Here is a 13,155-nt window from a genome sequence, read left to right on the forward strand (position 1 = left end):
ACATCACACAGCACCACATGCATTCTGTAGCACATCAACACCCCATGCCTCCTGCAGCACATCACACAGCACCACATGCCTCCTGCAGCACATCACACAGCACCCCATGCATTCTGTAGCACATCAACACCCCATGCCTCCTGCAGCACATCACACAGCACCCCATGCATTCTGTAGCACATCAACACCCCATGCCTCCTGCAGCACATCACACAGCACCCCATGCCTCCTGCAGCACATCACACAGCACCACATGCATTCTGTAGCACATCAACACCCCATGCCTCCTGTAGCACATCACACAGCACCCCATGCCTCCTGCAGCACATCATACAGCACCCCATGCCTCCTGCAGCACATCACACAGCACCCCATGCATTCTGCAGCACATCACACCCCATGCCTCCTGCAGCACATCACACAGCACCCCATGCCTCCTGCAGCACATCACACAGCACCCCATGCCTCCTGCAGCACATCACCCCATGCCTCCTGCAGCACATCACACAGCACCCCATGCCTCCTGCAGCACATGATGATTTAATTAGCTGCTCAACTGCAGCTCTGCCCTGAGCTAATCAATTGCTTCCTGATACCCTGCAGCTAATTGAATCTGCAACATTACACACAGCACCCCATGCACCCTGCAGCACAACACACCAGCACCTCATGCAGAACACATCTCCCAAATACCCTGAAACACATCATACATATTTGCTTACAATATGCCACTTCCTGCCTAGTACTTTATTCGTTTCTGCTTCCGCTCCACACAGCGCTCTTCCTGAGGTGATGCGACCAGGACAGTCAAATAGCACAATGATGCCACGCCCAGACCGATCACATGACTGCGGTGTATCCTCTAATGCGGCTTCCACCAGATTGATCCCTTCTCTTCTGCAGTCTGATTGGTGAACGGGACAAATCCTAACACTGTGATTGGCTGAGACAGAAAGTGTGACCTCTGCTGCCCGGAGAGCTGTGTCACTGGAGAGAGACTTCCTGCATCTGCCCTTACTCTGTGCTCCAGCACTGTGTCCCTATACCGGGAGAGCAGGTAACACTCACACCGTCTGTCTGTCTGTCACACACACACTCTATCTATCTATCTATCTATCTATCTATCTATCTATCTATCTATCTATCTATCTATCTATCTATCTATCTATCTATCTATCTATCATTCTCCCTATCTAACATCTGTCTGTCTCTATCCATCCATCTGGCCCCAGAGAGGAGTTAATATGTGTAATATTGTGGTATACACTATATGCCACAATAGTAAATACCAGCAGAATCAGCCTATAAAGTGGGCCATGCAGCGGGCCGAATTCAATTCAGTGCGATGTTCAATAGCCGCGGCCCGCAGGAGGGAGCTCCCGAAGCTATTCAATACACCGCGCTGTTTGGGCGGCTAAAGGATTTCTTCTCGCACCCCCCTGGGGATGCGAGGAGAAATCCGACAAAAGTGCCGAGTGCGCAGCTATTTGCTGGCTTAGCGCGGCGGTAACAGCAGCACCCGGCACTTTAGTTGGAGAATGTCGATTACCGCGCCTTAACACCTAAGTTAAGTCGCGAGAACCGGCATTCTCAAACTTACCTGCTCCCGACAAGGCAAACAGCACAGTGAATTGAATAGCTGCAGGAGCTTCCTCCCGCGGCTATTCATCGCGCTGAATTGAATTCGGGCCAGTGACTCTTAACTAGGGTTGCAGGTTTATTTATATATGCAGATGTACAGCCGTACTCACTATTATAAATACCGGTAGGAGAGGTAATGTGGAGACATATAGAGGACCAGCCGGTAATATGTGTAGCGGTATGCAGGTAAACGGTGGTGTCCCCGGAGCCGAGTACTTCACATCCATGTAGTACCGTGATGCTCAAACACAGTAAAGAAGATCATTATAATTAACTCAGCAGTGAAAATTCTAATTAATTCTTCCAGTATGAAAAGTGACACCTTGTTGATATCTTCATATATACCCATTGGTACTAATGTCATTGACAGAAACCAAAAGGACTAGCATTTGGACAGTTGCCACCTTGAATATCCAGCCTATTGCACTCTCTCTCTCATGTACCCTATATTCAGTACATGGACCTCTTGTTGTTACCACATCCTGAAAAAAGCAGCATTAAAATGAAAAAGTTTGTATAATTTATTATTTTTAAGGTCTCTTTTACTTATATTATACATATCAAATGTTAGCACTGGTAAATTATGGCTATACATATTATTTTTGTACAGTATATATTTTTTGACAGGTTTACCGTTGTTACTTTATAGGAGTGCACATTGTTATTCCTCATCGGTCATGGCCTCGTACTTCGATGAACATAACTGTGAGCCCACAGTGCCGGAAGAGCAGTACCGCCAGAATGCCTTGTTGGAGCTGGCAAGGTCGGTGACTTAATGCAATACATTTCTTAGGACAGTGGCTACCCTTCTGTATGTATGGCTGATCACACAGGAATTATTATTATTGTTGTTATTATTGTTGCAGTTAAAGCAGGCATCCTCTTTAATTATGTTCCATGTCTTGTTCATTTGTGGGCGTAGATGTCTGGGCCCTATATGACCATCTCCCTGAGACATGTTACATAAATGCACATATTAACGGGTTTGTTTGTAGTTATTTTATATACAGTATCTGTCACCTCCTGATCTTATCACTAATTGTTTTTGACTGTGCTCAGTTCATTTCTGTGAAAGGATTGTTTTGTATTGAGTGCGATTTTTTTCAATCAAAAAGTTGTAGATTAGGAGCCGACAGATAGCTGTCTATACAAAAATACATAGTAGAATTATTCTAGTCATTGTATGAGGCTGATTCAGTGATGTTTTGACATTCATGATGATATATGGGTTAGGCATTCCTCCTGCAGTTCCAGTGTTAATAATTGGTATATAACAGCAGTATGTTTTTAATAAAAATGAAAATGAAACATTTTCAAAATTTAGATTTTCTCAAAACGCCAATATTTAAAAAAAAAACTCTCAAATATTGTTCATACTGTTGTTAATAAATCCCCAAAGTTTTATTTTGGGATCATGATAGGATCACTTGCTATAAAAGCTTTCATTTTTGAGTGATTCATGAAAATGTTATTTATTGAGGCACTACACGTCTGAGAAAATCAACAAAACAATCTTTTTACCAGTTTACTCCATTAGAGGGAAGCACGCTCCACTTCAGGTGTGTTTATGGACGAGATTCTACAGACAGCACCTGCTCCTTAAGTGGAAAGATACTCCATGTGGAAAGACACTTCAATTATGTTGAATATGTCTGCCTTTTACATTTCCCTGCATCACTACAAGTGGTCCAGGGACAGGTTAGGTTTGGGTGGGCTTTAATTAGTGAACAAAAGCCCTTGGTCCGTATTTAATCCCACCCAAACCTAACCTGTCCCTGGACCATTTATGTCACATTTGAAAATGCGGAATGTTTAATTACAGTGGAATGTCAGACTGGGAGCAGGAAGGAACAGCAACTTGAAGTAAGGGTGCTGGGAGGGAGAGAAGCAGCAGACTGAGAATAATGCTCTAATCATAAGAAGAAACCTCAGTCACCCGGCCAGGCAGATAAGAGAAGGCACAGCTCATGGGACTGCTGCTGATCTCCACAGGTCAGAGGAGCATGTGATGGGCTCCTGCAATGGGAGCTCAGCACATGCTCTTCTCACCCCTCAGCAGAGTGTTACGGGAATTATTTCTCAGTAGTGCATTGCCCCAGTAACTGCTGGACCCCAATAACCCTCCTGCAGCCGCTGCTGGGACAGTCAAAACAGCTTTGATGACTGACCTGGCAGCTGCACTGCACCCTGCGCTCTGATTAAGCAACTAGCGCTGTCGCCATAGTCCCATAGGGACCATTTATTTTGGGGAAACATGAAAATATTGATGAAGTGTAAGTGGCATTCATCCATCCAGCTGCTCCATCACCATCTTTTTCATACCAAGGGAAGCGGGATGTTTTATGGATTCCTATGGTAGATGTTCTGTGTAAGGTGAATCCGTTAACTCCAAAAGGTGGTATGTACACCCTTTCTGAAATGGAAATAGTAAAAACAAATGAAACCAGTTCCAACCCATCAAGTACCACCATCTATCCAGTGCAGCAGCACCAAATGGCAATGATCTGTAGTAAGCTTTCTTAAAATATGTGAAAAACATAAAATTAGCATAAAAGTTTTAATTATTTTAATATTAACATTCTGTGTCATTGTACATAATATGGGATCGATATGAAACACTGCCGGACACGCTTCAAATCCTGACGCCGGAAGACTGGCAACAGAACATTCCTACAGGTAAGTTTTTTCACTATTACTAACCCACTTCCCCCCCTAACCCTCCCTTAGGGGTGCCTAACCCTAACCTCCCCCCCAAGTGCCTAAACCTAACCCCCCTACCCCGCAGCCCAAACCTAAGTCTCCTGGGGGGGGTTGCCTAACCCTAACCTCCCCCCCAAGTGCCTAACCCTAACCCCCCTTCCCCGCAGCCTAAACCTAAGTCTCCTGGGGGGGGGTGCCTAACCCTAACCTCCCCCCCAAGTGCCTAAACCTAACCCCTCTTCCCCGCAACCTAAACCTAAGTCTCCTGGGGGAATGCCTAACCCCCCCCCTTCCGCTAACCTGACCCTCCCGGGGGGTGCCTAACCCTAAGTCCCCCCGGGAGCCCTAAAACCTAACAAACCCGCCCCCACCCGCGGCGTCCGCGCCCGTCGCCTGGCTTACTTTCGTTCGGTATGCTGGGCGTCGGGCTTCCGGCGTATGGATTATAATAGGCGTCGGGATTTCTACGCCTATCATTAGTCCCCTGTCGGGATTGCACAGTCGGGAAGCTGGCGGTCGGCTTCCTGACTACATCCCCATAATATACATCAAAGGGTTTGTTTGAGGAGATAAATTAAATGCAATGAACAGGCCTAGATTGTTAAAATAATGAAAATGAGAACTAACAGTCCAAAGTGAAACCTCTTGTAACAGACAATCCCATCATGATCCCAAAATAAAACTTTGGGGATTTATTAACAACTGTATGAACAATTTTTGAGGGCGTTTTTTTTTTTTTTTAAATAAAAAAAAAAAATGGCTTTTTGAGAAAATTTTACATTTTTATTGAAACATACTGCTATATTATATATCATGTGAAAGCCCATAAAAATAGGTTTAAAATGAGACCCATGCCCAACTCAACTAGTTGAGCTGCAAAAGCAATTTAAAAAACTGTTAATAGCAAATTTTTCGTTAGAAAATGGCAGCTTTAAAGGCATATAATTGCAAAACCAGTGCACATGTCAGCCCATTTTGACTTTATCTTCACACCCAAGGCATCAATTAATTTACCAAGTTTCATCAGAATCTGAAACGATCAGGTTGAAACCCTGTGTTGATTTGGTGTGGAATGACCCTGTGGTGTTGGGACTGATTGGTTTTGTGTGGGAGTTCAATTGCGGGAAAGGAGGAGAGGAACGTAAGAGGGGAGGTGGGGGAATTTGATGTCACCCCAGTAGTATGGGTATAAATCGGCTTAGTTGGAGAGGAGGCAGGGCCCAGAAATATGCAGCCTAGGTACTGAGCATGGGATTCAGCACTTTCCTCCCATCAGTACATACAAAGAGCTATACACTCAGCACCAGTTTATGAAGTACACTTGTACACCTGCTTGACAATGCAAATACTTAATCAGCCAATGATATGGTAGTATTATTATTATCCTTTATTTATATGGCGCCACAAGGGTTCCGCACATTGTACATAACAAATGAGCACACAAGAAAACAGTTATTAACAGTACAAACAATGCAGGATAGATACATGATTAATACATTGCTGCATAACACTTAGATAAGCAGCATGGTGTCAGCAACCAAGAGTTGGGTGCTGATGAATATTAAAGTATAATTAAGTGAAGGAGAAGCACATGAGGGAAGAGGGCTCTGCTCGTGAGAGCTTACATTCTAAGGAGAGGGGGCAAACAGACAGGGGTGACAAAGATGGGCTGGATACAAGGGTCACAGTAATTAACATTTATGGAAAGGTTAGTTTAAACTTAAGAGGAAAAGACAATGAGTTGAGCAAAATTGCACCAAGGCCCTCATTCAGACCCGCTCGCAAGTGGGTCGATGGTGAGGGCCTGCGCAATTTCACTCACTCCGGGGCTCGCTACAAACGGGGCGGCTGTCGATGTTGATCGACAGCTTGCCTCGTTTTGTAGGCGGGGTGGCCGGACAAACGGAGGCGTTCCTGAAGGAACGCCTGCCGTTTGTAGGCGGCCCTACTGACATCACCAGTGATGTCAGTAGGGAGATTCCTACTCTGTTAGAGCAGGAAGCTACCTGGGGCTTGCGATACCCCAAGGGTCTCGTCGCAAGGGTCTCGATACCCCAAGGGTCTCGTCGCATGTCGCGATGGTCTCAACCATCGCGACCATCACCTGGTCACTCCCTAAAGCTGTGGGTGGTAACCCACAGCTTAGCGAGCGGCCAGGAGGCTGCCTTTCAGAGCAAAAGCGGCCGCCCTCATTCAGAGCGAGCGCTCGCTTTTTGCGAGTGGCTCTGAATGAGGGCCCAAGTCTCAAGATTTGGGGGCCACAGCCAAAGTCCATTAGAGGGATCATCTTGCTGCTTTGTTCGGTATGGCATAGTTGGAGTGGATAAGCAGATTGCATGGAGAGATCAGGAGGAATGTGGGCAGCATTGGAGATCCAGGTGCAGGCACAATCCATAGGCATGGTAGAAATGTGGTGGTAGATAAAAAGTAGTAGTCTAAATAGCAGGAATTGTTGATTTGTTAAATTCTCCTTCTGTTCTCCTCCTGTTTAACTCCTGAATAACTTCAACTTCAATTAAACTAAGCACTCTTGCAAAAGCAACCTTATAGATAAGTAAGAAGTATGGCTGAAACCAGGTGTCCACACTGATTCTACCCCTCCCCTAACACCCTCCTCAAACAACAAAGGGTCAGCAATCAAATAAACAAATGGTGAGAGACAATCCACAAACACAGATACAGAGTCATTTCCTGCCTTGGAACAGATTTTAAAACTATATGAAATACTCTATAGTTAAAGTACCTAGCAATTTTAAAGGCTGTGTAATAGAAAAATCACTCAGCAAGATAATATAATGCATGAAAGCATGGTGTCATGGTCATTCTTGTTGTGCAGAGCAAACAGCAGAATGGGGAAGATATGTGATCTAAGTAACTTTGAATGTGGAATGATTGTTAGAGTCAGATGGGGTGGTTTATGTTTCTCTTTTGGGATGTTCACGCACCAGACTCTTTAGTATACAGAGAATGGTACACAAAACAAAAACACCCAGTGAGTGGCAGTACTGTGGGTGAAATAACGCCTTGTTAATGACAGCTTTCAGAGGAGAATGGCCAGACTGGTACATGCATTGTAATTAAATTTAGAATAAATATACTTTATAGCACATATCAATGTAAGAGGCTCTACAGATCAATAAAAAAAAAAAAAATTGCTAAATCAGCAAATCCGGACCCCAATGTTTTTTTGACCTGATACTGTACTGAATTAAGCTGGGTACACATTAGCTGATTTGTACCCAGCGCGATATCGCCGGCACACTTGCTGATGCCGGGTCCGACCGAGGGGGGGTGACATCGTTAGCGAACTCCCCCGCCAGTAGTTCCGACAGGTGATGTCGCTAATGACTCGCAGGAATGCGCACATCACAAGTACACACTAGATGATGTACCCGATATCTAACTCTGATTCGCGGGATCGGACGGCATATCGTCTAATGTGTACTCGCCTTTAGGTTCAGGTAAAAGTTGGAGCAGTAATATCAGCTGCACTATTGTTTTGCTGTCTCTGCCAGGTCAGTCATTTATGGCCATATATATGTGAAATATTACATACTGCTCAGTGGCATGCACATAGTAACACTGGAGCCATGCAGCGTGACCTGGCCAGCTTACAGGTAACCAGATCAGCATGAGTGATAGATAGGGGGCATGTGTGATATTCAATTCAAATTTACATCGAGGTGACAATGTGACTTTGTTGTTTATCTCAAAAAGTCAATTTACAGAAAAAATGCCAGCACCAAAGCTCAGTATGGAGACACTCAAGGAGTGACAATATAATAGCATATATTGTAGTTATTTTAATTCCTCTAAAGTAAAAACCGTTCTTCAGGTCTTTTAGGGTTGAGGATATTATTTAATCTAAAAGCAGATATTAAATAAAGGTAACCTATATAAAGTAGCTGTGAAACAGTCATCACATACTAACAGTCTTGTAACAAAATCACAGAACTGCTATTATATCCCTGCAGTGTTGCGCATGATGGGCCCTGCAGCTATGCAGTTCTGTTCCCTGCTCCCCTCCTCACTGGTACAGCATCAGGAAGGTGCGGCCAATCACAATGCCGGCTTTGTGCTGGCTCACATGACCGTACGGCCGAAGATGACCTCCGAGTCAGCATGGGAAAACAGTGGTCCTGTTGAAGCACTGTACAATGGGGGGAGGCAGGAGCAAGGGCAAATCATTTGGCACAAGTTTATTCTAATTAAAAAGTAAAATATTTTTTTTGTCCTTTAGAACCGATTAGGATTCAGCTGTACTTGCAGACAGTAAAATCTATGTTTAACACAGAGTTTAAGGGTCACTAAATAACAAGTTCATGTATATAAAAGAAGTACTGTAAAATATAGGTTGATGTAAATTTTCCCATTAGCCTGTAATGGGATGTAGTTATTATCCCGGTTGTTGGGATGTCGGCACTCAGAATGCCAGCGCCAGAATCCCGACACCCGTCAGAATCCCGGCACCAGCATCCCGACCGCCGGTAATCCGACAGTAAGTATTTGTGCCTATCGTGCAGTGTGTACGACAAAATGGATCACAAACGATATGTGGGACCAATTTGACGTCGCCTTCATGCTAATGATGGTTGTTCTAGTGTGTACAGGAGCAACGATAAATTGCTAGTGACCAAACGATGCGATATATATCGTTTGGTTGTTTACAAGATTGCAGTGTGTGTATGTTCAATATCACTTGTTCTGGGGTCAAGGGAAATAGTCAGTAAATTTGGAGCGATCGCTAATTATTCCAGTGTGTACCCAGCCTAAGGATGACCTCAGTGATGCGATTTGTCCATTCGACCAGACTCCTGAACTGCTGGATGTGTTTGTGTGGACACAAACATAAGTGTTTGTCGATGATAATAAACGTGTGGCCAGCTTTGTGATGATTACTCAGGAGTGTCTGGAAACCACAGACCTTTAGTGACCAATAGTTTACCTACTTGAGAAATCGGCACACGTAACACACCACAGCAGAATTATACGCCTGTTAATCCATTGCGTTAAATATAGATCTAGACTGGTGCAGATCTTCATTCATGTACAGCTGCAATCCATGATTTATGGAATGAAATGATACCAGTGTGCACAAGGCACTAGAGAGCCCACCTGGTGTTCCTAATTATAATAGAAAGTTAGTTTACACATCCATATGGAGTTTCTCCTAATATTGGGGATGCTGTCCCGAATATACTGCTCAAATAAACTGCCTCATAAGCTCTGTGGTGCACTAATACTTGGATATGTTATACTATATATATTAAAAATTGGCATTCAGTGTGGTGGACAGTTAAACTGCTTTATGTTATATAATTCTATATTATCTGTTAAATTTTAAAGCTGGTAACTTATTATGTTAAAGTTATATGCTGAGATTTGTTTTTCTTTTTTTATTAAATAGTTTATATCTTATTACTATCTGACTCCTTTACACTGAAGTGCCACAAGTCATGTTATAGATGCCTAGTATCATGTAGGACCCCTCTAGTCCGGCAAAGTGCAGCAACACGACAGAAGTGGACAGAAGACCTCTGGAGAGATGTTGACCCATGCTGTCTAGTTAGCTTCCTGATATTTGTAGGTGCAGGATCTTGGGTGTAAATGGACCACTCCACCATGTCCCATAAATTCGGGCGAACATGGTGGCCACACCATTTGTCGGAATTCTCCAGAATACTCCTCAAACCAATTCTGGAAAACTTGGGACCGATGACACTGTGCATTATCCATTGTTGTGGGGGTACATGAAGTCCGTGAAGGGATGCGAATCAGGCAATGCAACATACCGGTTACCGGTCAATGATGTGTTCAGGTGGACTGGCGGACCAAACTCGTGCCACGTGAATACACCCCACACCATTATGGAACCACCACCAGCCTGCACTGTGCCTTGTTGACAACTGAGGTCCATGGCCTCATGGGGTCTGCGCCACACCCGAACTCTACCATCAGCCTGAAACAACTGGAACCGTGGCTCATTGGACCACGCCACATGTTGCCAGTTTTCCATGGTGCAATTAACGACAACACAAGCCCAGGTGAGGTACTGTGTCCAGATTTGTAGTGTTAACAGGGGCACTCTGGTGGGTCTTCTGCTCCCATATCCCATAGAAGCTAAAGAATGCAGCACTGACCTGCTGGATATGCACCTGGTACCTCCTGCAACTGTAATGGTGTACTTTGGGAACCTCTGCTCTAGTATATTCACTAAAGGGCAGATTTGTAGAAGTGGAGATGTTGCCCATAGTAACCAATCATATTCCAGCTATTGTCTTCTAGAAGGGGTAAAGAAGGAAAGGGGGAGAGGAATCCACACAGAAAAGGTTTCTTTGTATAGTGATCACATTGTATTAACCAACATAAGGACATATATCTACCTATTGCAGGGTTCAGTTCACTCAAGTTGGTGGTGCTCCCTAGAGCCAAAGAATACGTACATATAGTGGAGAGGGAAGACGACTCTCTTTCTGGGGCACTCTTGTATGTTATGTTATATAAATTAAAATGTAACTTTTCTTTATGTCAATTAAAATGATATCTCTCTGGAAAGTGTGAGTCCATAGAATCACTAAAAACAATACCTACTGTATATGGACTTTCTATTGAATGTGTACATCCACTAAGATGTGTCCAAGGAGGAGTATAAAAAGAGGCGAAAATCTTCAAAGCAATAAAGTAGAACTAGACAGTGTGAATGATGACTTCATAATGTTATATCTATCACAGTTGTTCTAGAACAACTCCCATTTTGAACCTAAGTACATATTGGTCATAGCAAAAAGTCATAAGTATCTTGTATTGAGTAGGTTCAGGTAGGTATCTGGTATCCTAATTTATGTACAGGTCTAATATCTGTGATTCTATTAGATATGACTAAAGTTTAGTCAGCTGGTCATTGAAACAAATGGATAAAAGTGTGTGTGTTTGTGTGTGTGTGTGTGTGTATATATATATATATATATATATATATATAATGTGCACACACACTCAATAGTGCAGATATATATAATATAATAATGTTTTCTTCCCAAACTCAAGACATAACAGTACCTGGGTAATACTATATAGGTTTGTGTTTTCTACATTTAGGGATCATATAGGCACTTGGGATTGCCAATCCAGTAAAGTGCATCCTCCTATCTCTTAGTAATTCATCGCATGGCTTGCGTTCATTTACTATGTGATTTTTTTTTTTTAACTACAATAACTGACCTGTTGAGCAATATGTTCTACAAAGATGGAGAGAGGAGAGGTCAGAACAGGGTCTGTGTGACACTCCAACTTCCAATTGCTTAATTAGTCCACAGGGGGGTGTCGTTGGGATCCCAGAGCATTTCCCAACTATTTTTTCTTTAAAATATGTTTTTTAGGAAAAATTGGTCGTGCACAAAAAAAAGAAACCTCCCAGCACTCAACAACTTAAAAACCGAGCACCTAATTGAATAGCAAATATCTTTCACCTGCAGGAAAAACCCCGCAGGCGCAGAATTTTTGCTATTCTCGCACCTAATTGAATACCCCCCCAAAGTGTACATATTGGTTTTTGAGTGATAAGGATAATGCATCGTCAATACATCGGTGAATGTTACAAGATCTGTATTGACAATGGAGCAGCCTGCATGGTATTTTGTTACGTTGGGCTTTAAAATATTTATCTCTGCCTAGGAGTCTCCTCAGTGGGATGGATATAGATCTTGGAGCTATGGAATTCACAGATTGGGACCAGAGACTTCCACCACCAGCATCCAAAAAAGTGGTTGAAAACCTGCCAAAAGTTATTGTGACAGCAAAGCAAGCAGGTAAGAGGCAGAACCTGTATTTAAAGTGTGTCTGTCCCCGACGCAGTGCAGAGTCAGCCATTTTTCTAGGGTTAAGTAATATGCCTGGGAATGCAGTTTATTAATATAATAATAGCCAATGACATCCAGGTTGCAGTTTCATGAATATTGATTGGGCCTACTACAAAATAACTGTTTGCAGGGTCCATGGGGAGGGGATCATTATTGGTGCCATGTCTTACTATCGTCTACAGATTCTGCGCTGAAATGTCCAGTGTGTCTGTTGGAGTTTGAAGAGGGCGAAACAGTGCGGCAGTTACCCTGCGAACACCTTTTTCACTCTGCCTGCATTCTGCCATGGCTCGGGAAGGTAATACATTGGTTTCCCTTTTTCCTAGTTTGCTTGTTATACGCACATGATGGGGGACAATCAGGAAAAACTTGTGTAGAGCCAACTTCAACAAAAAATCTATAATAAGTGTTGTAAGCCAGCCAATCAGATGTCATTTATTAAATGGAAGTGTACATCTGTATCTGTATGGTTACTGTAGTGCACCAGCTTTGCTGAGTGTGCCCCCCAGTACATTAATGCATTGCTGACATGTTCTCTTCATCTGCAGACAAATTCCTGTCCTCTCTGCAGAGATGAATTACCCACAGACAGCCCAGAGTATGAGGAATACAAACAGGACAAGGTAATAAGCGTGTGGGGTTTAAGTTGTAAAGACATAACTGAAAGTATCATTACTCGGGACACAGGCTAAGTACACCCTTAAACGTAGGAGGTTTAGACTTAGATTTGTGATTTGGTGTATTGTCTACTACTGAACTGCACTGAGCTCACCGGCACGATATGCACCTTACACTAAACGCCTGAGTGATCCCGGGATAAGGATAACAGAGAGGACAAAAACAGACTTAAGGTGGGTACACGCTGGAGCGATGTCGGGACGATTTGCCGTTTGTGTGTATGGGCAATTGAGCGCTAGCGACGGTAGCTGGGTTAGATGTGCTGCACATCAAACCTAGC

General features: G+C 43.5%; 1 protein-coding gene across 1 annotated transcript in view; it reads left to right on the top strand.

The window, feature by feature from the left end:
• The first annotated feature begins 837 nt into the window (after positions 1-837).
• RNF181 (ring finger protein 181) overlaps positions 838-13,155 on the top strand; it is a 28,454-nt gene continuing 16,136 nt past the window's right edge. Inside the window, exons 1-5 of the mRNA XM_088443298.1 lie at positions 838-1,057; positions 2,291-2,404; positions 12,013-12,146; positions 12,380-12,495; positions 12,746-12,820. Coding sequence (XP_088299424.1) covers positions 2,319-2,404; positions 12,013-12,146; positions 12,380-12,495; positions 12,746-12,820 — 411 coding nt within the window. The 5' untranslated portion in view covers positions 838-1,057; positions 2,291-2,318. The remainder of the gene's footprint in view (positions 1,058-2,290; positions 2,405-12,012; positions 12,147-12,379; positions 12,496-12,745; positions 12,821-13,155) is intronic.

Source organism: Taudactylus pleione, unplaced genomic scaffold (assembly GCF_031769625.1).
Source record: "Taudactylus pleione unplaced genomic scaffold, aTauple2 ptg000329l, whole genome shotgun sequence".
In the NCBI taxonomy this organism is placed as follows: Eukaryota; Metazoa; Chordata; class Amphibia; order Anura; family Myobatrachidae; genus Taudactylus; species Taudactylus pleione.